The sequence below is a fragment of the Biomphalaria glabrata genome, chromosome 5, assembly GCF_947242115.1.
Source record: "Biomphalaria glabrata chromosome 5, xgBioGlab47.1, whole genome shotgun sequence".
Lineage (NCBI taxonomy): Eukaryota > Metazoa > Mollusca > Gastropoda > Planorbidae > Biomphalaria > Biomphalaria glabrata.
Window position 1 is genome coordinate 53083864 of NC_074715.1, and position 21672 is coordinate 53105535.

General features: G+C 35.1%; 2 protein-coding genes across 9 annotated transcripts in view; one reads left to right on the forward strand and one right to left on the reverse strand.

Moving 5' to 3' along the window:
* The window catches only part of LOC106078503 (degenerin mec-10-like), a 31205-nt gene extending 22811 nt beyond the window's left edge, over nucleotides 1-8394 (forward strand). For 2 of the 3 annotated variants that reach the window (XM_056030472.1, XM_056030471.1), the window contains exons 12-17: nucleotides 1017-1140; nucleotides 2128-2209; nucleotides 3739-3796; nucleotides 4382-4470; nucleotides 6230-6305; nucleotides 7126-8394. In XM_056030472.1, coding sequence (XP_055886447.1) covers nucleotides 1017-1140; nucleotides 2128-2209; nucleotides 3739-3796; nucleotides 4382-4470; nucleotides 6230-6305; nucleotides 7126-7275 — 579 coding nt within the window. In that variant the 3' untranslated portion in view covers nucleotides 7276-8394. Of the gene's footprint in view, nucleotides 1-1016; nucleotides 1141-2127; nucleotides 2210-3738; nucleotides 3797-4381; nucleotides 4471-6229; nucleotides 6306-7125 lie in introns of those variants that run through there. The other variant, XR_008778089.1, reaches the window with a different exon arrangement.
* Nucleotides 6952-21672, reverse strand: part of LOC106078504 (multiple epidermal growth factor-like domains protein 6) — a 41561-nt gene continuing 26840 nt past the window's right edge. For 5 of the 6 annotated variants that reach the window (XM_056030464.1, XM_056030463.1, XM_056030465.1 and 2 more), the window contains 8 exons: nucleotides 19798-19938; nucleotides 19027-19167; nucleotides 18566-18706; nucleotides 17985-18125; nucleotides 17505-17645; nucleotides 16732-16866; nucleotides 15634-15771; nucleotides 6952-12586 (listed from right to left, as the gene is read on the reverse strand). In XM_056030464.1, coding sequence (XP_055886439.1) covers nucleotides 12426-12586; nucleotides 15634-15771; nucleotides 16732-16866; nucleotides 17505-17645; nucleotides 17985-18125; nucleotides 18566-18706; nucleotides 19027-19167; nucleotides 19798-19938 — 1139 coding nt within the window. In that variant the 3' untranslated portion in view covers nucleotides 6952-12425. The remainder of the gene's footprint in view (nucleotides 12587-15633; nucleotides 15772-16731; nucleotides 16867-17504; nucleotides 17646-17984; nucleotides 18126-18565; nucleotides 18707-19026; nucleotides 19168-19797; nucleotides 19939-21672) is intronic. The other variant, XM_056030466.1, reaches the window with a different exon arrangement.

Here is a 21672-nt window from a genome sequence, read left to right on the forward strand (position 1 = left end):
CGATTTTCCCAGCCATTAATGTCGATAACGCACTCCTTGAAGAAGCTCTTAAGGGTGTCTTTATAGCGCTTGTATTAACCTCCCTGGGAGCGCTTTCCTGCACACAGTTACCGGTAGAGAAGTCATTTGGGAAGGCGATTGTCTGGCATGAGGACTACATGTCCCACCATGGAAGTTGGGACCTTTTTACTGTTCATGTTGGACAGCTTTGAGATTTCTATGTCTGGTATGTGGTCGGACCAACACACCTTATGGATACTCCTTAGACAGCGTAGGTGGAAGGAGTTTAACTTATTGATGTGGTGGTAATATAAGGTCCAGGACTGTAGACTTTCATTTTTGTGGATACGCTGAGTCCTCTCCGTTGCCACATGTGCCCTTGAAGTCTGCCAAAAGCAGCACTGGCACGAGCAACAAGGAAGTCAACCTCATCATCTAGGTTAGCGTTTGCAGATATGGTGCTTCCCAGATAGACAAACTTTTTGACGTTTGCTAGACAAACTTTTTGACGTTTGCTAATTTCTGGCCATCTAGATCATAAGAAAGTAAATTTTGAAGTAACGTCTGTAGAATGTTATCATCATTTTTTTTAGTAATGTCTGTAGGACGCAATCTTCTTTTTTTGAAGTAACGTCTATATTTTATAAGATAAGATAAAGATCAAGTGAGTAAAAAAAACTAACCAATTTTTCAATAAACTATTTTTACTTTGTACAACATGGTTAATTTAATTGAATTTTATACTGCTCTGTCCACTGTACATTTCCATTTCAAATTTAAAGTACGTAAGCAAATAAATAAAAAAAATAAAGATGGCTGCCTGGTCATTCAGATTTATATTTGGTCTCATGTTCAAACCCTGCCCGCTCCCATCCCCCGTCGACCTGCGGGAGGTTTGGTCTAGAAAGTAAGTTATCTTCAACACTAAAGGAACATCCGAAACATACCAAACATTTTACATAAATCATCTGTAAATTAGATTAAAAATAAATATATAAAAAACTTTGTGTCCTCAGCTGTGCCAGAAGAAATGCATTCAAGGCATTATTATCAAGAGCTGTAATTGTTATGACACAAGATTTGAAAGTATGAGCTCCATGACCAACATCACAAGTGGTTATCTCCCCTGCACTAATTCCAGTAGGTAACTTTCTTATAGCTTAGATTTTGTTATTTTACATTCAGGCATCGAGAGAGCTGCCTGGATGTGTGGTGTGTGCTCTGAGCTGTCGTAGCGATGGCGTTAGGTTCAAATCCAGTCATCTTCAAACCCCCACTGCAAATAATGCAACTCTATTTCTGGGAGAAATTTCATACTAAGTATGACACGCTGGTAGTTTTTTTTTACCTTAACCTGTCCCTTAGTCTGTTGGACCATCTTTCTCCATTCCTCTCTGTCTTTTGCCTTAGCTATAACCTCTTTCAAGGCAGGCCCGTCCATTCTTTTATGTTGTCTTCCCATCGCTTTCTCTGTCTGCCTCTTCTTCTTTTTCCTGTTACTGTTCCCCGAAGGAAGGTCTTTGCGAGCCCCGAAGACTTTGTAATATGGCCATAGAGTTTTAGCTTACGTTTATTTATGATAGGTAGGAAGGTACACAAAGAATTGATAGAGATTTTAAACAAGGCAAAAGACAGGGAGGAATGGAGAAAGACGGTCAACGAGTCTTGCTTGGTGCCCAACGGTCCAACAGACTAAGGGATAGGTAAAGGTAGAGGTAGTAGTAATATAGTATCAATGTATAAGAGAATTTTAAAAAAGAATTCAATAATACAATTTCTTTGTGTTCTGTAATCATTATAATTTGAAAAACTTGTTGCTTACTTTTTTTTTCTTTGTTTGAAATATCAATGTGGGATTACATACCCCCCTCCTTTTTTTCCTATTTCTGCCATCTTTTTCTTTGACCTCTTTTAAAGATTGCCTGGTCTATATTTTTTTTGTCCCCTTTAAAATTCTAGTTATTGTTTGGGACAATAAATTGTTGATTCCTTTGTATGCTATATATTTAATGAGAATATCGTGTGATGGCCAAGGTACAACACTCAAATCCAGAAATTAAGTCTAGACCTTGGATCTCCACTGGACATTTATTGTATCAAATATTTTTTGTTTCTTCTTTTGGTTAGCAAACGATCAATATTGTATACAGAATGTCACAAACGGCTTCGAGGATAATGAAAGAGACTGCCAATGTTTTAATCCATGCAAGTAAGTTATTTTCTCTTGCTTTCAGTCTTATGGACTTGTATAGTCTCTATTAAAATCAATAACTTCAATGTTATTGTCTTATCTTATATAATACAGACGTTACTTCAAAAAAGAAGATGATTACGTCCTACGCCAGGCTACACGTCATGCATTTAGTCATGCATGTTAACCAATGACCTAAATTCTGCTAAGTCACTGGTTTTCCTGGCAACCCATTCCATGTTCATATAGCACTAGGGAAGAAGGAGAATTTGTACAAATTTGTGTCATTCTGAGTATTTTATTAGATTTTGTTTTTGTATTTGAATATTATGGTTCAGTGTTTTATGTATAATTGCTACTTTACTTTTGAGTCTTCTATCCTGAAGGCTTTCTAAATTTTGTGATTTTACTAAAGGTGTTACTCTAGTCAAATGTGAATATTCGTTTGTTATGAATCTCACTGCTCTATTTTGTGTCTGTGTCAGTTTCTTAATGTTTTCTTGAGTTGCATCAAATGTTTGGCTCAAGAAAACAATAAAATAAAATAATAAAATACTCAAAAAGACACAAAGATAAAGGCACATTTCTCATCCCATATGCTAGGACGAATTTGTACAAATACTCCTTCTTCCCTAGTGCTATTAGAGCATGGAATGGGTTGCCTGAGCTAGCCAGGAAAACCAGTGACTTGGCAGAATTTAAGTCATTGGTTAACATGCATGACTAAATGCATGACGCGTAGGACGTAATCATCTTCTTTTTTGAAGTAACGTCTGTATTATATAAGATAAGATAAAATAACAAAGAATTTGAAACAAATGAATATTCTCATTGGATTAGAACAACACCATTGGTAAAATCACTAAATTTATAGATGCTTAGGAAATAGGAACATAGTTTTATACATAAAACTTTGAACCATGATTTACAAATACAAAACTTAAACAGTGACAAATTCTGCAGAAGTCATTGGTTTTCCTATCTGACTCTGGCAACCCATTCAATTCTCTAATGGCACTACTAAGGAAAAAGGAGCACTTCTGTGATTTAGCCCAAGCATATGGAATATGAAATGTGCCTTATCTTTGTATCTGAGTAATATTAGGTTTTGTCTTTATATTTGTAAATTATGGTTCAGTGTTTTATGTATTATTGCAAATTTACTAAAAATTTTAAGTCATGTCCTGAAGTGTCTCTAAATTCAGGGATTTAACTAATGGTTTACACTTAAGGGTTTCAGATCCTAAATATTTGATATATTTATAGAACAGTGTTTTAGTACCTTTTTCTCTATTGGAACACTTTGGACATTTAGCAAAACACTTTGATTATTTTTTAAAAAATAGATTAATTCACACATAGGCCTACTAGTTAATTACCGGTATTCCAGTACTTATAAACCTATTCAGGTCTCACTGAACACTGGGGTTCCGCGGAACACAGTTTGGGAAAACACTGTGGTAGAAGAACACATCACATAGTCCTATCTTAAGAAATAGTGTGTGGAAATTATTTATTTCTCTAATGGCAAAGAAATATTTCAACAGTGAGAGTATCTATGAGAAGAGTGTCTCCTACAAACAGTGGCCCAATGATGTCATGGCGGTAAGTTGGTTACTATTTTTTCAAACCTCCAATAACTCTTGTTTTCTTAGACATAAAAATTGTGTGTTTTTCTTACATATTTGAAGTCAATTTAATGCATTTCTATTTTCTAAACTCAAAACATTTTTGGCATACTCAACTTACAAAAATATAAAGCAACTATGGCAGTTATAGTTCCAGTAGTTATAAACCTATTCAGGTCTCACTGAACAATGGGGTTCCGCGGAACACAGTTTGGGAAACATTTTTGGGATACTCAACTTACAACAAATATATGGAAGACCCCAAAAAGTTTTGTTTGTTTATTTATAACAGTTGATATTAATTATTAACTTTTTACTTCAACTAAAACTAGAACAACATTATTGGTCTAATCACTTAGCTTCGTGACACTTCAGGACCTAAAACAAAGTGTCAAGTAACATTAATACATTAAGATTACAGTTTCACTTAAAATGAGTAAACACTTCTAAAGTAGCAATGCGTTGCCTTCCCAAATGTAGCTGACATTCCTAGTCACACATTTGTCCTTACCCAAACTGAGAAAAATGTTTTAAATATTTTTTATAATTTGTCAATTTATAGAAATATTTAGCTAATCAAGTTTGCAAGAACAATTCTACGTTGTGTGACTCATTGTGGAACTTATCAAACAGTAATCCTGAGGAATTAAGGTAAGTTATAGCTGGAGAATACTTCAATGTATAGTGTAACATTATAAAATAACACACCAGTAACATAACTTGATAGCTAACTTCCTAAGATAGACCAACTTGAGAGCTAACTTCCTAGGCTAGACCAACTTGAGAGTTAACTTCCTAGGCTAGACCAACTTGAATTAACTTCCTAAACTTGACCAACTTGAGAGCTAACTGCCTAGGCCAGACAAACTTGAATTAACTTCCTAAACTAGACAAACTTGAATTAACTTCCTAAACTAGACCAACTTGAGAGTTAATTTCCTAGGCTAGACCAACTTGAATTAACTTCCTAAACTAGACCAACTTGAGAGCTAACTGCCTAGGCCAGACAAACTTGAATTAACTTCCTAAACTAGACCAACTTGAGAGCTAACTGCCTAGGCCAGACAAACTTGAATTAACTTCCTAAACTAGACCAACTTGAGAGCTAACTGCCTAGGCCAGACAAACTTGAATTAACTTCCTAAACTAGACCAACTTGAGAGTTAATTTCCTAGGCTAGACCAACTTGAATTAACTTCCTAAACTAGACCAACTTGAGAGCTAACTGCCTAGGCCAGACAAACTTGAATTAACTTCCTAAACTAGACCAACTTGAGAGCTAACTGCCTAGGCCAGACAAACTTGAATTAACTTCCTAAACTAGACCAACTTGAGAGCTAACTGCCTAGGCCAGACAAACTTGAATTAACTTCCTAAACTAGACCAACTTGAATTAACTTCCTAAACTAGACCAACTTGAATTAACTTCCTAAACTAGACCAACTTGAGAGCTAACTGCCTAGGCCAGACAAACTTGAATTAACTTCCTAAACTAGACCAACTTGAGAGCTAACTGCCTAGGCCAGACAAACTTGAATTAACTTCCTAAACTAGACCAACTTGAGAGCTAACTGCCTAGGCCAGACCAACTTGAATTAACTTCCTAAACTAGACCAACTTGAGAGCTAACTGCCTAGGCCAGACCAACTTGAATTAACTTCCTTAACTAGACCAACTTGAGAGCTATAATAACTTCCTAAACTAGCCCAACTTGAGAGTAAACTTCCTAAACTAGACCAACTTGAGATCTAACTTCCTAAACTAGACCAACTTGAGAGCTAACTTCCTAAACTAGCCCAACTTGAGAGCTAACTTCCTAAACTAGACCAACTTGTTACTTGAGAGCTAACTTCCTAAACTAGACCAACTTGAGAGCTAACTTCCTAAACTAGACCAACTTGAGAGCTAACTTCCTAAACTAGACCAACTTGAGAGCTAACTTCCTAAACTAGACCAACTTGAGAGCTAACTTCCTAAACTAGACCAACTTAAGAGCTAACTACCTAAACTAGACCAACGTGAGAGTTAACTTCCTAAACTAGCCCAACTTGAGAGTAAACTTCCTAAACTAGACTGACGTGAGAGTAAACGTCCTAAACTAGACCAACTTGAGAGTAAACGTCCTAAACTAGACCAACTTGAGAGTAAACTTCCTAAACTAGCTCAACTTAAGAGCAAACTTCCTAAACTAGACCAACTTGAGAGTAAACTTCCTAAACTAGACCAACTTGAGAGTAAACGTCCAAAACTAGACCAACTTGAGAACTAACTTTCATGAGGAGTTTCTAGGTGGATACTTCTGCTATTTACCATTGTATTAACCACACTTAAAAATAAAATAAAAGATGATGCTGGTGATACAAGTACACACACACACTGAGTAACCATTTATTTTGTGTTTGGATTTCAGAATGAATTTTCTAAAATTGAACATCTTTTTCCAAGACTTAAACTTTGAGGAGAGATCAGACCAGGCCAACTATGAGGTAAAGGGATTTATTTTTGTTTTTTCACAAAAAACTTGTTTCTTGGGTTTTTTTTTTTGCGTATAATCACCTACAGTCAAGCTACATAATTTCAAACAAATCAGTTTATGGCTAACACACCAGGACTGGAAAATGTATATTTAAACTTGTATAATTCTTAGTGCATAATTGGATGGCTGCTTAGTCATGTGGTATGTGGCCCAGACAGTCCCTTTAATGGCCCTGCCCACCAACACCTGCTGTCATAGAGGAAGTTTGGGCTGGAACAAAATCATTTTGAATTTGGGACAATGTTTTATCCAATTGCAATGTGGTTTAGTCTATGTCAAAATTGTATTTCAAAAACATTTTTTTTTATTTAAACATTATCCGAATGAAACATTTCTAATACCAATTCAACTTTATAAATTTCATTTGCTGAGTGCATCTTTCATGCTACAGCATGCTTAGAGTGCTGTGGTCAAAACTCTTTCTGGATCATTTAAGGGAGGGCATAAGTTGAGATTTGAACTTGAGTCACTTTCGCAGGTAGCCAGGTGGTTTATGTCTTCACCACTCGTCCCACATTCTTATGATAAATAGATTTCAGTCATCAGCATACAAAAAGATTTTCATCAATTGTAATTAAAATGGTGTAACTAATGACAAAAAAACAAAATATTTCATTTAATAGATTCTTATCATAATGGTCTGTTTTATAAATACAATAGGCCTTGAGTACAAGTATTTGAAAGCATCAAAATGTTATCAATCCTTTGTTTATTTTTAGTGTACATTGAATTGTTTGTTTTAACATAAATCAATCTTTGTACATTTCTAGTTTACTACACTTCTGTCAGACATTGGCGGAAGTATTGGCTTGTGGATTGGACTGTCCATTCTTTCGCTCTTTGAAATAGTGGACCTTTTGCTTCGACTAGTCTATAAAGTCTTGACCTGGACACGGAAGTGTGACGTCACTCAAAAATGATCAAATCTTTTGAGCAAAGCATGTTGCTAAGTTTAAACGCATCATAATAAAAAAAATATATATATTTTTAATACAGGGAAAACAAAATGGATCATTTCTTGATGTACATGAAAAAATGTTTGTCTGTAAAAAAGTTTTTGAAAGGTAATGAAAAGTGTATACAAATCTATGATTTTAATTTTTACAAAAAATTTTGGAGTTTTCTTTTGTATGAGCAGTTTTGAAATGTATAGATACCCCCATCAGAAAAAAAAATTTGATAGGTCATGAAAGTTATTGTATATTTTTTATTTTCGTTGATTTAGTCAACTTTAAAAAAAAATTCCTGCTATTAGCTTGCAAACTCTTGACAGGTTCAGGTATCAAAAAGTTGGAAACTAGGTGGACAAGTGTTTTGTAACAAACTCTAATGATTTTCCTAGAAATTTAAAAGTACAGTAAATCATTGTGGAAATAAAAAACCTTATGACCAAACAGTAAAAAACCTTGGTTTGACCATTATAATTTCGAATGATGCCTTTTTATTTTGAGCACCCAAGACTTTAAGGAGGCTGAGTGTTAAAGCTCTTGGCTTCCGAACCCGGGTTTGAATCCTGGGATTTGTAATTTTGGGATCTTTGGGTGCCTCTGAATCCAGCCAGCTCTAATGGGTACTTGACATAAGTTGGGGGAAAAGTAAAGGCGGTTGGTCGTTGTGCTGGCCACATGACACCCTCGTGAACCATGGGCCACAGAAACTGATGACCTCTGCATCATCTGCCCTATAGATCGCAAGGTCTGAAAAGGGGAAACTTTAGTTACTTTACTGAATTTGACACAAAAATCAGAACGATGCGCTCCCTGGTCATGGCCACATCCTTACATAATTGTGAGCATTAGATTCTGACTACAGAACTAGAGAGGAGCATCCTAGGAATGGAAGTGAGAAGCAACAAAGAGATCCATGGAATGGCCAATGAAGAGATCAGAAACAGGATTATTACAGCAATTGGACCTCAAGATGACCTGCTAAGTACTGTCAACAAACGCAAACCAAAACTTTATGGCCATATTACAAGGTCTACGAGGCTCACAAAGACCTTCCTTCAGGGAACAGTACCTGGAAAAAGAAGGACATGCCATTGAAAGAGGTTCTATCCAAGACAAAAGACAGAGGAATGGAGAACGACTGTGGACAAATATTGTGTGGTGCCCCAACAGATTAAGGGATAGACGAAGGACTCAAATGTTTCTTTGATGGACACTATACAGGAGGGGTTCTCAACCTGTGGGTCGCGACCCCCTGGGGGGTACATTGATGATTTGCCAGGGGTCGCCAAAGACCATCGAAAAAATGGATTGTTTTTGTCTATTCTTCTATTCCTGTGCGGGGTGGGGGGGAGGATCACGGCAGAGTGGGTGATTGTAAGAAGGGGTCGCCGAGCTTAAAAGGTTGAGAACCGCTGCTATACAGGAAACATCCAAGACTTCTTGAGTGCTTCCACCAAAGATGCTTGAGCTCCATCATGGACATACGGTGGCAAAGACCGCACTATAAACAGCGATGTCCTTGCAAACGCCGGTATGGACAGTATAGAGGGACTTCTTTCGGTCAGACAGTTGCGCTGTATGGGAGACGAACGTATGCCAAAGGCAGTCTTTTTTGGTGAGCTAAAAGGTGGTCGACGTAACAGGCGCCCCATGGAAACGCTTCAAAGACCAGGTTAGGCGTCAACTTTCCTTGGCTGACATAGAAGAGCGCACCTGGCTGCATGCGGCGTCGGAACGAGACAGCTGGAGGTCACTCGCGTAGGCTGCGGGATACACATTTAAGACCAAAAAGAAAATCTGCTGCCGAGGACAAACGCAGACGGCGAAAAGAAAATCTAAATCGACCGCATGCAAACAATGGCTATGCTTGCCCTGGATGTGGCAAAATATGTAGGTCTCAGCTCGGACTGCGCAGCCATGGGAAATACTGCATTCCCCACTGATCTTCGGACTCGAACACAAGTCTTATTATTATTAGCTTCTTCAATAGCATCCTCCCTTATCTTTTCATGGAAAATATTGAAAAGTGTTGGTGAAAGAAAGCAGCCTTGTCTCATTATTACTACAATGAAACATTTGGCTGCCCGTAACTTTGTTAGCCAGAAAAGATTTTAAAATCACTGGAAATGTGTAAGTTCTTGAAAAATAAAAATATTTACATCAAAATCAAACCATGAACTGATATAATTCAGTAATATATATAAAAAAAAAAGCATATGTTAATACAATTATTGCTGTCATTTATTTAATTTTAATGGGAAGATTTCCAATTTCTCTTTGATATTTATATTGTCATTTCATAACTGATTCAATAAGGACCTTTAACAAGAAGCTGACTGATGTTTGTTTAAATGCACTCTTTTTATGGACCAAATGTCCTTAATTTTGGCCCACTTGGTTTCTTTGGTCTATTCTTTTAGAAGTCAATCTTAATGCCATTTAATTAGCATGAAACTATTCTTGTACAAAGTTTTGATATTTTTATACTCCACGTCTTTGTTGACAAAATGAAAATAAAATGACATTTTGAATGTTACATTTTTAGACAAGTTTGTTTTGTTTTTGTTTGTATGGTCTATTGCTAGAGTTTTATGTTTTAGAATAAATACTGTGATGAAGTAATTATGAATCCAGTATAAACAGACTTTAAACATACAGTAAATATTGACAAATTCTAATACAATATGGCAGGTCAATTGCAAAAGGTAGAATGGGGCGTCTATCATACGCATGTTTAAAGAATAGATAATAAATGAAAATTATAATTTCATCAATATGAGGGTTCTTTGATAACAAAAATCAAGCAAAACATTAGGGTTTATTGAAAGAAATTTTAACAAATTAAACAAAAACATAAAACTAAGCCTTAGTTAGGCCAATATATTAGAATATGTATCCTCTTTTTGGGATCCATCAATTCAAGAAAACGTAAAAAAACAGACACAAAATAGAGGGTTTATAACAAACGAATATTCACATTTGACTAGAATAAAACCATTAGTAAAAATCACTTTATGAGACTTCAGGACAGAAGACTCAAAAGTGAAGTAGTACATAAAACACTAAACACTAATTTACAAATATAAAACCAAACCTAATACAATCTTATTCCATACGCTTGGACTAATTCATACAAGTGCTCCTTCTTCCCTAGTGCTCTTGGAGCATGGAATGGGTTGCCAGGAAAACCAAAGGTTAAGAGTTTATGTCACTGATTAAAAAGTATGACTAGATTGAAACCTGAAATGTGTAGGACGTAATTATCTTCTCTTTTGAAGTAACTTTCGTAATTTGTAAGACAAGATAACCACATCTTACATAAAGTGGGAAAGCAGGTAAATTCCAGATAGTGGTTAAAGTTTGTCAAGGAAGATAATTCTTTCTACTGGTGGTTAAAGTTTGTCAAGGAAGATAATTATTTCTACTGGTGGTTAAAGTTTGTCAAGGAAGATAATTCTTTTTACTGGTGGTTAAAGTTTGTCAAGGAAGATAATTCTTTCTACTGGTGGTTAAAGTTTGTCAAGGAAGATAATTCTTTCTACTGGTGGTTAAAGTTTGTCAAGGAAGATTTTTCTTTCTACTGGTGGTTAAAGTTTGTCAAGGAAGATAATTCTTTCTACTGGTGGTTAAAGTTTGTCAAGGAAGATTATTCTTTCTACTGGTGGTTAAAGTTTGTCAAGGAAGATAATTCTTTCTAATGGTGGGAAATTCATTTAAGACTGAAAAACAAAGTGGATTGAGGTAGTTGCTGATAATAGTGTATTTTGCACGGATATGTTGGTCCTTGAATTGTTATATTATTTATACTTGTAATATCTGGAGGATTAAAAGTCAATATTTGAATATAAATAATCTCTGGATCTTCTCAAAATGACAATTAATAGTTCAGATCAAATGTCGAAAAAAAAAAATGCTTCGGGGCCTAAGTAACATACAACTTATAACAAAAAATGTACATTTTAAGATTTTAAAAGGAACAAATAAAAGAACTTTTAAGTTACACAGACGTACATGTAGCTCAATCTTTTAATCATTCGCACATACAAAGTTACATACAAACTCACACCTACATAATTCAAATAGGACTTTACAATTAACCGACATGAAATTGGTTTAGTAAGAGAAACACTGATTCTTTAAGTCGATTTCTTTTGTAATCTAGCTTGAGCTGTGCATGACCTATTTTCTATACAATTAGCGAGCAACATGAACTGCCTTTTTTAAATCTTGTAAATATAAGCATGAGCTAAATGGCCTCTTATTTTAAAACGGCTTGTATGTATAATCATGCTAAGAAATACAATAAACCAGATCATCAAAAGTAGCTGTTGCACTTGTTTAAAGAGTATTTCAAAGGCTCTTTGTTTCAGTATTTGAGAGTAAACCTGACGGATGAGTAAAATGGCAGAACATCTCAATCAGGACGTTAAAAGTTACCATCGATCTTTAAACAAAAAAAATTAATTAGATTAAAATTTCAACCAATGTTACTTGTGTTCAATTGAGCCGCAGATACAAGTTATATAAAAAGAAAAAAATAGGGACAGATAATAATAATAATAAAGCACTGTTAACAAACACAGTGTAGGCTCAAGGCGCTGTGATAACATTACAAACATAAACACGAGATCTAAAATGAAAAACTAATCTAAAGAATTTTTGAACAGATAGGTCTTAATGATGGAAATAAAACCTAAAATGCTTCTTAGCAAGCATAGGCATTATCTCTAATTGTCAGTTTGGGGAAAAATCTTTTCTGTCTTCGAACTTGAAGATCAAGCTTAATATAGAGACAATCAATACTAGGAATAATTAAAATACTAGGTAGTGAACAAAAGCATATTCACAAAGTCCTGCACCTATCACAGTACAAATAGGAATTCTACAAACTTGTATAGTCCAAATAGTGAAAGGCTGTGTAGTTGAATCTTCTTCTATCAAAATTGGTAGAACTAGCTGTTCTTACTATTACAAAAACCATTATTAGTTGGCAAGTAAGATATCACTGACATGTGTAACAAGTAGGCTAAAAATGGCCCATCACTGAAGAAATATCTTCCTAAACTTTGATTCTTGTGTTTCCAAGCACCAAAAATACCTGCGCCATAAACTCAAGTCTGTCACTGATTGACCATCAATTTGTTCATTCCTGCTGGGACTGCCTGTTTCATAGCTGAGGCCACTAGGACACCCACCAAAGACACAGTAATTAAAACTCCGACTCCCATTCCCACACCAATGGCCATGGTGCTGTCAACACTCATTGATGCAACAGGCAAAGCTGCAAAGACAAAAGAAAATGAAATGAAACAATTCGCTCACATACTACACAAATTTTACAAGAGAGATCTAGTGGCTGATGTCTTTAGTTTAGGCTAAGACAGATTATGTAGAGAAGGAACACTATGAAACATGAAGCAATTAAAATAGTCTGCAAGCTACATCATACTATCTCCTGAGATAAACAAGTACACTTAGCAAAAAGAATAAACCAAAGACAACATCGAGTTTGTAAAACAACATTTCATCCATTTGTTTATTGTTTTGCTTAGTATATACAAACCCAACAAAAATCTGTAGGCGCTGAGAATATCAACTACATGATGTTCCCTTCAGAAGTTTCTACAACTGAGTTGGTGGCAAAAATAATGAAAGCATTCCTTTAAATCACATGAGCATGGTCAAGGTAGGGGCCATGGCACATGATTATCTAAGGCCCAGGAATGCACCTCAGAGAGCAAACTCTGGTGCAGCTGTAAAGCAGCTATCGCACCCATGATTATCTACGGCCCAGGAATGCACCTCAGAGAGCAAACTATGGTGCAGCTGTAAAGCAGCTATCACACCCATGATTATCTACGGCCCAGGAATGCACCTCAAAGAGCAAACTATGGTGCAGCTGTAAAGCAGCTATCACACCCATGATTATCTACGGCCCAGGAATGCACCTCAAAGAGCAAACTATGGTGCAGCTGTAAAGCAGCTATCACACCCATGATTATCTAAGGCCCAGGAATGCACATCAGAGAGCAAACTCTGGTGCAGCTGTAAAGCAGCTATCACATCCACTCTCTTTTAAAACAGTTGAATTAATTTGTAATAGTTTATAAAGAAAAAAGGTCTTGCTTCATATCATCATCTACTTATCTTCAAAAAAGAAGATAATTATTCCTACATGTCATGCATGCTAATCAGTGACTTAAACTCAGCCTCAATATAAGCAATAGTGTCACACTGCCTTTTTTAAGACCCAGGATAAGAACGCTGTTCTACATGTTACGGATGTCCCTTCAGAGTTGAAGATGATCTACTTCCTAGCCCAAACCTCCTGCAGGATGACAGGGGATGCCAGCAGGCAGGGTATGAGCCCAGGACCATCAAGTCGACCAATGAAAAGTCCAGCATGCATGCCACACTACCAGACAACCATCCAATCTATGAAACAAAATGCATGTATGTTTCCATACAAGTCAAGAGCAAGTGGGTTCCCAATAGAACATAGCAGACTTTAGATCACATAGAACATAGCAGACTTTAGATCACATAGAACATAGCAGACTTTAGATCACATAGAACATAGCAGACTTTACATCACATAGAACATAGCAGACTTTAGCTCACATAGAACATAGCAGACTTTAGATCACATAGAACATAGCAGACTTTAGATCATATAGAACATAGCAGACTTTAGATCATATAGAACATAGCAGACTTTAGATCACATAGAACATAGCAGACTTTAGATCACAAAGAACATAGCGGCCTTTAGATCACAAAGAACATAGCAGACTTTAGATCACATAGAACATAGCAGACTTTAGATCACATAGAACATAGCAGACTTTAGATCACATAGAACATAGCAGACTTTAGATCACATAGAACATAGCAGACTTTAGATCACATAGAACATAGCAGACTTTACATCACATAGAACATAGCAGACTTTAGCTCACATAGAACATAGCAGACTTTAGATCACATAGAACATAGCAGACTTTAGATCACATAGAACATAGCAGACTTTAGATCACATAGAACATAGCAGCCTTTAGATCACATAGAACATAGAAGACTTTACATCACATAGAACATAGCAGACTTTAGATCACATAGAACATAGCAGACGTTAGATCACATAGAACATAACAGACTTTAGATCACATAGAACATAGCAGCCTTTAGATCACATAGAACATAGCAGACTTTAGATCACATAGAACATAGCAGACTTTAGATCACATAGAACATAGCAGACTTTAGATCACATAGAACATAGCAGACTTTAGATCACATAGAACATAGCAGACTTTAGATCACATAGAACATAGCAGACTTTAGATCACATAGAACATAGCAGACTTTAGATCACATAGAACATAGCAGACTTTAGATCACATAGAACATAGCAATGTAAAGACAGGCATAGCAGGTTTACACCGGGCTATAACAGCTTTCTCAGGCATGGATATCCTTTACCACAGGGAGGGGGAAGAGGGCTCTGCCAGTGTACTATATATCATGGTGCTGTGTACTGTACTTATTTTGGTTTTGTTTATTATGACTTAGACTTCATGTAAAAAGTAAAGTTCCCCTTTCAGACCTTGTGGTCTATAGGGCAGGAGAAGGTCATCTATTTATGTGGCCTACCGTTAGACAGGGTGTCATGTGACTAGCACAACGACCAGCCGCCTTTACTTTCCCCAACTAATGTCAGGTACCGATTAGAGCTGGGTGGACTCAGAGGCGCCCAAAAATCCTGAAGTTAAAAATCACAGTCTTCACCAGGATTCGAGTTAACAATTGTATTTTGTCTATATTGCAACACTTATTTTTTCCTGTGATATTATGCACATTCAGTTAGACTTGACTTGTGATTTAATTTAGTTTTTTAATGTCTTTGATTCTTTCTTCTCTCTCTTTATTTATGAAAACAAGTGTACCAAGCTGCTCTACCAATCCTGTGTTTGGTTGAACTAAGTTCTAGACCAGTGTTTACCGAACTTTTTCCAAACAGAAAAATTCGCACATTCTGAGTATTTAGCGGAACACTTTGCGTATTTGTTTTACAGAGGTTAATTCATGTAATGGCCTACAGGTTAATTATTCCAGTAGTAATCAAACCTCATGGAACACTATTTAGGAAACACTGTTCAAGAATTAAGAACCATCAAATCTGGGCAAGGTTTTAGTGATGCAAGATCATGCTTAAACTTGTGTATATATTCATCTCAAATAGAAGAATTCAATCAAAAATTAAATTGATCAAGGTTTAAAAAACGGAAAGAGAAAGAGAATCAATGAGTTGAATACCACCAAACCCACCTTCTGAACAGGTGTGTCCTGTGTAATCACCAGCACATCCTTCCAGACAGCTTCCATTGACATGATGACACACACCTCTTTTACAGTTGGTGTGGCAAATTTCACTACAGTTTGGTCCGAACGTTCCTGACTGACATGCTGCATGAAATACAATCATTTCATCATTACAATCACTTAATCATTACAATCACTTAATCATTACAATCACTTAATCATTACAATCACTTAATCATTACAATCACTTAATCATTACAATCACTTAATCATTACAATCACTTAATCATTACAATCATTTAATCATTACTAAATCTTAATTACTTAATTTTGTACAAAACGATGCGTTAGTTATGTATGGATTTTTTATGGCTTGGTTGTTTTCTTTCCTCAACTAATTAACAGGGGTTGAGTTTGATTCTCTATGTAGGCTAAGAATATTTTATTCCAGATTAGGCTCGAGCTAAATAGTCTTTCCTGAGTGCCTAAAAGCACTGCATAAAATTACAGAAACATAGAAGACATACAAGAGAAAAGTATTATAAAAGCAATTGTACAATTCAATAAAACAAAGAAAAGTAGTATGAAAGAGTTAACCTACACATAAAGTAAACTTAGCAGTTGATAATAATGTTTCCATTTTAGAGGTGCCAGTTTGTAATAAAAACTTTTAAAACATACTTCACATCACACAATTTAGAATGTAATTACTGTTTCGATCTAGCATGGTCCCTGAGAGGTCAAAGGCTTGGCTTCAGAACCGATGGTTCTGGGGTTCAAATCTGGATGAAGATTAGGAATCTGAACTTCTAACTAAATTTTTAGAATGCCACACAGTACTAATGGGTACCTCAGATTACTTTGGGAAAGTAAAGGAGGTAAGTCGTTGTGCCAGCCACATCTATAGCTTCTTCTTCGTGATCAGAGATAAGCACATTTCTCATATCCTCTGAACGTGAAGATGACTGTGAAGTCCAATCTTCGCTTTAAAAAGCTACATAACACCCTTGTCTACAATTAGCCATGGAAATAGATGAACTTAGATCCTATAGATCGCAAGGTGGGAACACTTCGTAACTTTTGCAGTTTGATGTAACAACTTACTTTCATTGCATAGGTCTCCCATATATCCATCAATACATCCACCAAGACAGTATCCAGACACAGGATGGCATGTGATGTTACATTGAGCATTACAGATTTCATTACATTCAGATCCAAAGTAGCCAGAGACACAAGCTATGAGGATACACATTATAGATTATAAGGAGCCGGAGACATTATACATTATCAGAAGTTTTTAAAATTTACAAATTTATATTTTACATCGTGGCTCAAAGAAAAGAAAATTAATATGAAAAACAAAGATTAAGAATATAAGACATACTTATAATAGAATTTTAGTACACATTAAGACATTTCCTCAACATTGATGCAAGTCCAACAGGGCATAGGTTATTGTATAAAACAATAGTACTTTTTTAATCAATATAATTCCTGCATTTTTCCAGTAATCCATTTATATAAAGCAACTGTTGCATAATGGGTTTGATAAATGAACAAGAAAGTGGAGAGTATCTTATCCGGAAAGTTTAAGCAAAAAAATTTGGGAATATTCCACAGAGATTAACAGAATTTAGACATTAACTTAAAATACTGGTATATCTATCTTATAGAATTTTTTTCATTTTATTTTTCATTTCCCTTATAAATCATCTTTCTGGTTATTATCATATTTTTTTATGGCAAAGATCAACAATTTTTTGTTTTACAAAATGTATACATTCATCTTTAGACAATTTGTAGCCTATAGACTATCATAGTGCTTCAAAACAATGACTAAATAAAGTCACAGAAAAACTTATAAGAGCACTAACTTTCAGTACAGTTATATCCCTGATATCCATCTTGACATCCTTCCAGACAAGACCCATTTATATGGTGACATTTTTCATTTCCTAGGCAATTGGTACTACATCTTTCTCGGCATTGTGGACCATAATAGCCAGATGGACACCCTGAAAATATTTTAGGTCATTTAAATTCAACAAAAATACTAAATGTAATTTTAATTCAAACAATGTGTCAAGGCTTTTCAATTATCAAAACAGTTGGATAGGATTCGTAACCGAAACACCATCTATTTATAATCTTCAGTATTGATGGTTGATAAGTGAAGCTAAAGAGGTAAACATCAAGCCGAAATAAATTCTTATTTTAACTTCAAAACTATCCATTATGAGGAGCATTTAAGATTTTCTCTAGTGCTTGTGACACATTGTGCTTATACAATTAATTTAAAAAAAAAACTTGTAAGAATCAAATAGACCTTATTCTCAATACCAATACAAACTTACTCTCTGTGCAGTTATGTCCCATGAAACCATCTCGACATCCTTCCAGACATGAGCCATTGATGTGATTACAGTTTTTAATTCCTACACAATTTACACTGCAGTCTCGTTGGCAACTCTGACCATACTGACCAGATGGGCATTCTGAAAATATTTAGGTCATTTATATAACTCAACATACTAGCCTGTGGTAAAATAAATGACTAGAGTATGCTCAGTGCACTATGGTCTATACTCTTTGTGGACATGTAGTGAAGGTTGGATCAGGGAGGTTTCTGTGCTCCCTTTAGGCACTCAGCAAATACTAATTAGCCCAAGACAGGATTCAAACTCTAGTGCCTAGAGTCGGTAGCAGTGTTGTTGATAACAATCAACATATAGTTATTTCATATTCAAAAATCAGACATGGTGACTAGCACTGTGAATTTAAATAATGTAAAGTTGACAATTAAATCTTGGTGAGATTCAGAGGCACCCTAAAGATCCTGAAATTAAAAATCCCAGCTGACTAAGACAAAGTCTATTTGTTATGGTTAAGATTATAAGCTAAAAGATTCAAATATATTCTTTTAATTTCAACTTACTTTCAGTACAGTTATGTCCCTTGAATCCGTCTTGACAGCCTTCCAGACATGAGCCATTTATATGGTGACATTTTTCCTTTCCTAGGCAATTGGGACTACATCTTTCTTGGCATCGTGGACCATAGTAACCAGACGAACACTCTGAAAATATTTAGGTCATAGAAATAAATAATAGCATATGATATAAACAGTGTGTGGAGAAACTTCATTTTATTTAAAATATCTTTACTATATAAGAACTCTCTATTTAAAATATTAAGATAAGAATTGCAGTAAAGATTAAAATCTAAGTAAGAATGTCTAAAAAAAATTATTTCAATTCAACTTTCAGTAATTATGTCCCATGTATGTTTGTGAATGATTTTCTCTGACATACACTGTGTAAACATCCCTTTATGCACTTAAGAAAACAGATTGAAAGAAGCAGGGGCAGGTCAATCTCAATACAAATACAAACTTACTCTCTGTGCAGTTATGTCCCATGAAACCATCTTGACATCCTTCCAGACATGATCCATTGATGTGATTACAGGGTTTTTTTCCCGCACAATTTTCACTGCAGACTCGTTGGCAACTCTGACCATACTGACCAGATGGACATTCTGAAAAATATTTGTCATAAATATAGCCCAAATCGCTAGTCAGTTGTTTACAATATATAAATAATTAGCTCACACATGTTTCTATATATATATATATATATATATATTTTAGTACCAATATTTAAGAATATTCTCTATATAGTAAATTTAGTTTTTATGCTTATAAAATTAAGATATGTAAGTGAAATTTTCATTTCAGACCTTGCGATCTACAGGGAAGATGTATTAGTGATATGTTTGTGTAGACTGTAGTTAATGAGGGTGTCATGTGGCCATCACAATGACTAACAACCTCAACTTTTCCCCAACTAATGTCAAGTACCCTTAAGAGCAGAGTGAACTCAGAGGCAACCTAAAGATCCTAAAATTAAAAATCAGTCTTCACCAGTATTGGAACCTGGAACCCATTGGTTCAGTAGCCAAGGGCTTTACCACTCAACCACTGCACCTCCATATTTAAGTTATGAGCGAGTCATGTGAATGTTAAATTTGTTTATTTTTACGTTACAGTGTTTTGTTTGGTGTAATGCACAAATTGTAAAACAAATTTCTTTACGACAATAAAGATTATTATTATTATTATTATTATTATTAAGATATTGTTCAATAGTTCTCTTCATTTGAACTTACTCTCAGTACATTTATATCTTTTGTATCCATCTTGACATCCATCCAAACATGATCCACTGACGTGGTTACAGCGTCCACTTCCTCCACAGTTAACACTACAGTTGAATTGGCATTGCTGACCATACTGACCAGATGGACACGCTGAAAATATTTAGTTATGTTTATAATATCAAAATAACTAAAGATGTTAGTCCAACTGTTTAGATATATTTATATGATGCAAACTCCTGTAGGAAGATCTACAGGATTGACCCCAACAGTTGGGAAAAAGTGGCACTGGGTAGGTTCACATAAAGCGCAAGCATAAAGGCAGGGTCTCGAATTTTGCAGATGCCATACACAAAAGTAATAGAAAGAAGGGTGCCCAACCTGTGGCTGCAGCTGTGTATTGAAGATTGGCCTCTTTAGTCACACAAGATGTTACAAGATGGCACTGGGTAGATTCACAAAAAGCGCAAGCATAAAGGAAGGGTCCCGAATTGCAGATGCCATACACAAAAGTAATAGAAAGAAGGGTGCCCAACCTGTGGCTGCAGCTGTGTATTGAAGATTGGCCTCTTTAGTCACACAAGATGTTACAAAGATCGGTTCTCAAGACGTAAAATGCCACAGATTATATATATATAAGAGAGAGAGCGTTGTATACTAAAAAAAAAACTGACAACGTAAAAGAAGAAAAAAAGTTGTTTTTAAAGAGTAGTCAAGAAAGTTATCGGAGAAAATAATAAAGATAAGTTTTCAAACATGGCTGAGCAGATCATTTATTAGCCCTATATTTGATACTTCATTCTGGCTTTTCTTGAAAAGAAAGCCAGTGTAATTTATTAAGCCAAAATTAAAAATAATTAATTATGACTAATTGACAAAATATTTGGTCAATTTTTTTTCTAATTGATTCACATTTTGCTAGAGGCAATAAATAATGGTGCAAAGTTTCAACTTGATCGGAGAAAGGAAAGTGTGAGAAATAACATGTACAAAATTTGTACCAGACAGACAGAGTGACTTGATATAAGTTTTGTAAAAAAACAACAACTTAAGGCAGAAAACTGATGTACTGAAGTAGCCTGTTAAGTTGTTGATCAAACATTACAACATTTAGATCAGTGTTTCCCAAACTGGGTTTCACATTAACACTAACCTCAAGAGATGTTCCACGAGCTACTGGAACATTTAACAAGTGGGCCCCCCCGTCAATTAATCTCTAAGTAAATGCAGGGGAAAAAAAAAAAAGATTTTAATAGTTCTTCTTAGTAACAAAATAAATTATACATAAAAACAACACTATGAACTTTGAACTGAAATCTAGTTTGCAACAAAGATACAATAAAAGATGAACCATTAAATGATTTCTGGTCTAGTTTTTTCTAAAGAGTACACACAATATTTTAAAACAAGCTATTGTTTTAATCCTTTAACTTCAGCTTCATAAAATCTGATGTAACAAGGTCAAGGTCTAAAATATTAGATAATAGAAAGATATTAGAATTCAGATTGATCTCACTCTCTGTATATATATATATAGTTGTTGTTTTTTTTAATACTTTATTTATCATATAGCTTAATTTTATTTAACAAGTAGAAAAAAATCCAACCTAAAAAATTAACAAATTGTTCCGCTAAATACCCAGAATGTGTGAATGAAAAAGTTTGGGAAACACTGATTTAGAATATAACAATAGTCTAGCTTAGAAAGGTCAATCCATAAGGCCAAGTGATTTACCTCTGCATAAATGTCATCTTATTATTGACAGTGAATCTCTAACAAGGAATATTTGAACATAAATTTAATAAGCTGAACAAACAATGACAACCAAATCTTCAAAGTTGTAAGACTAGAGAGTGATCTCCCTTAAACCCTCTACTAGTAATGGT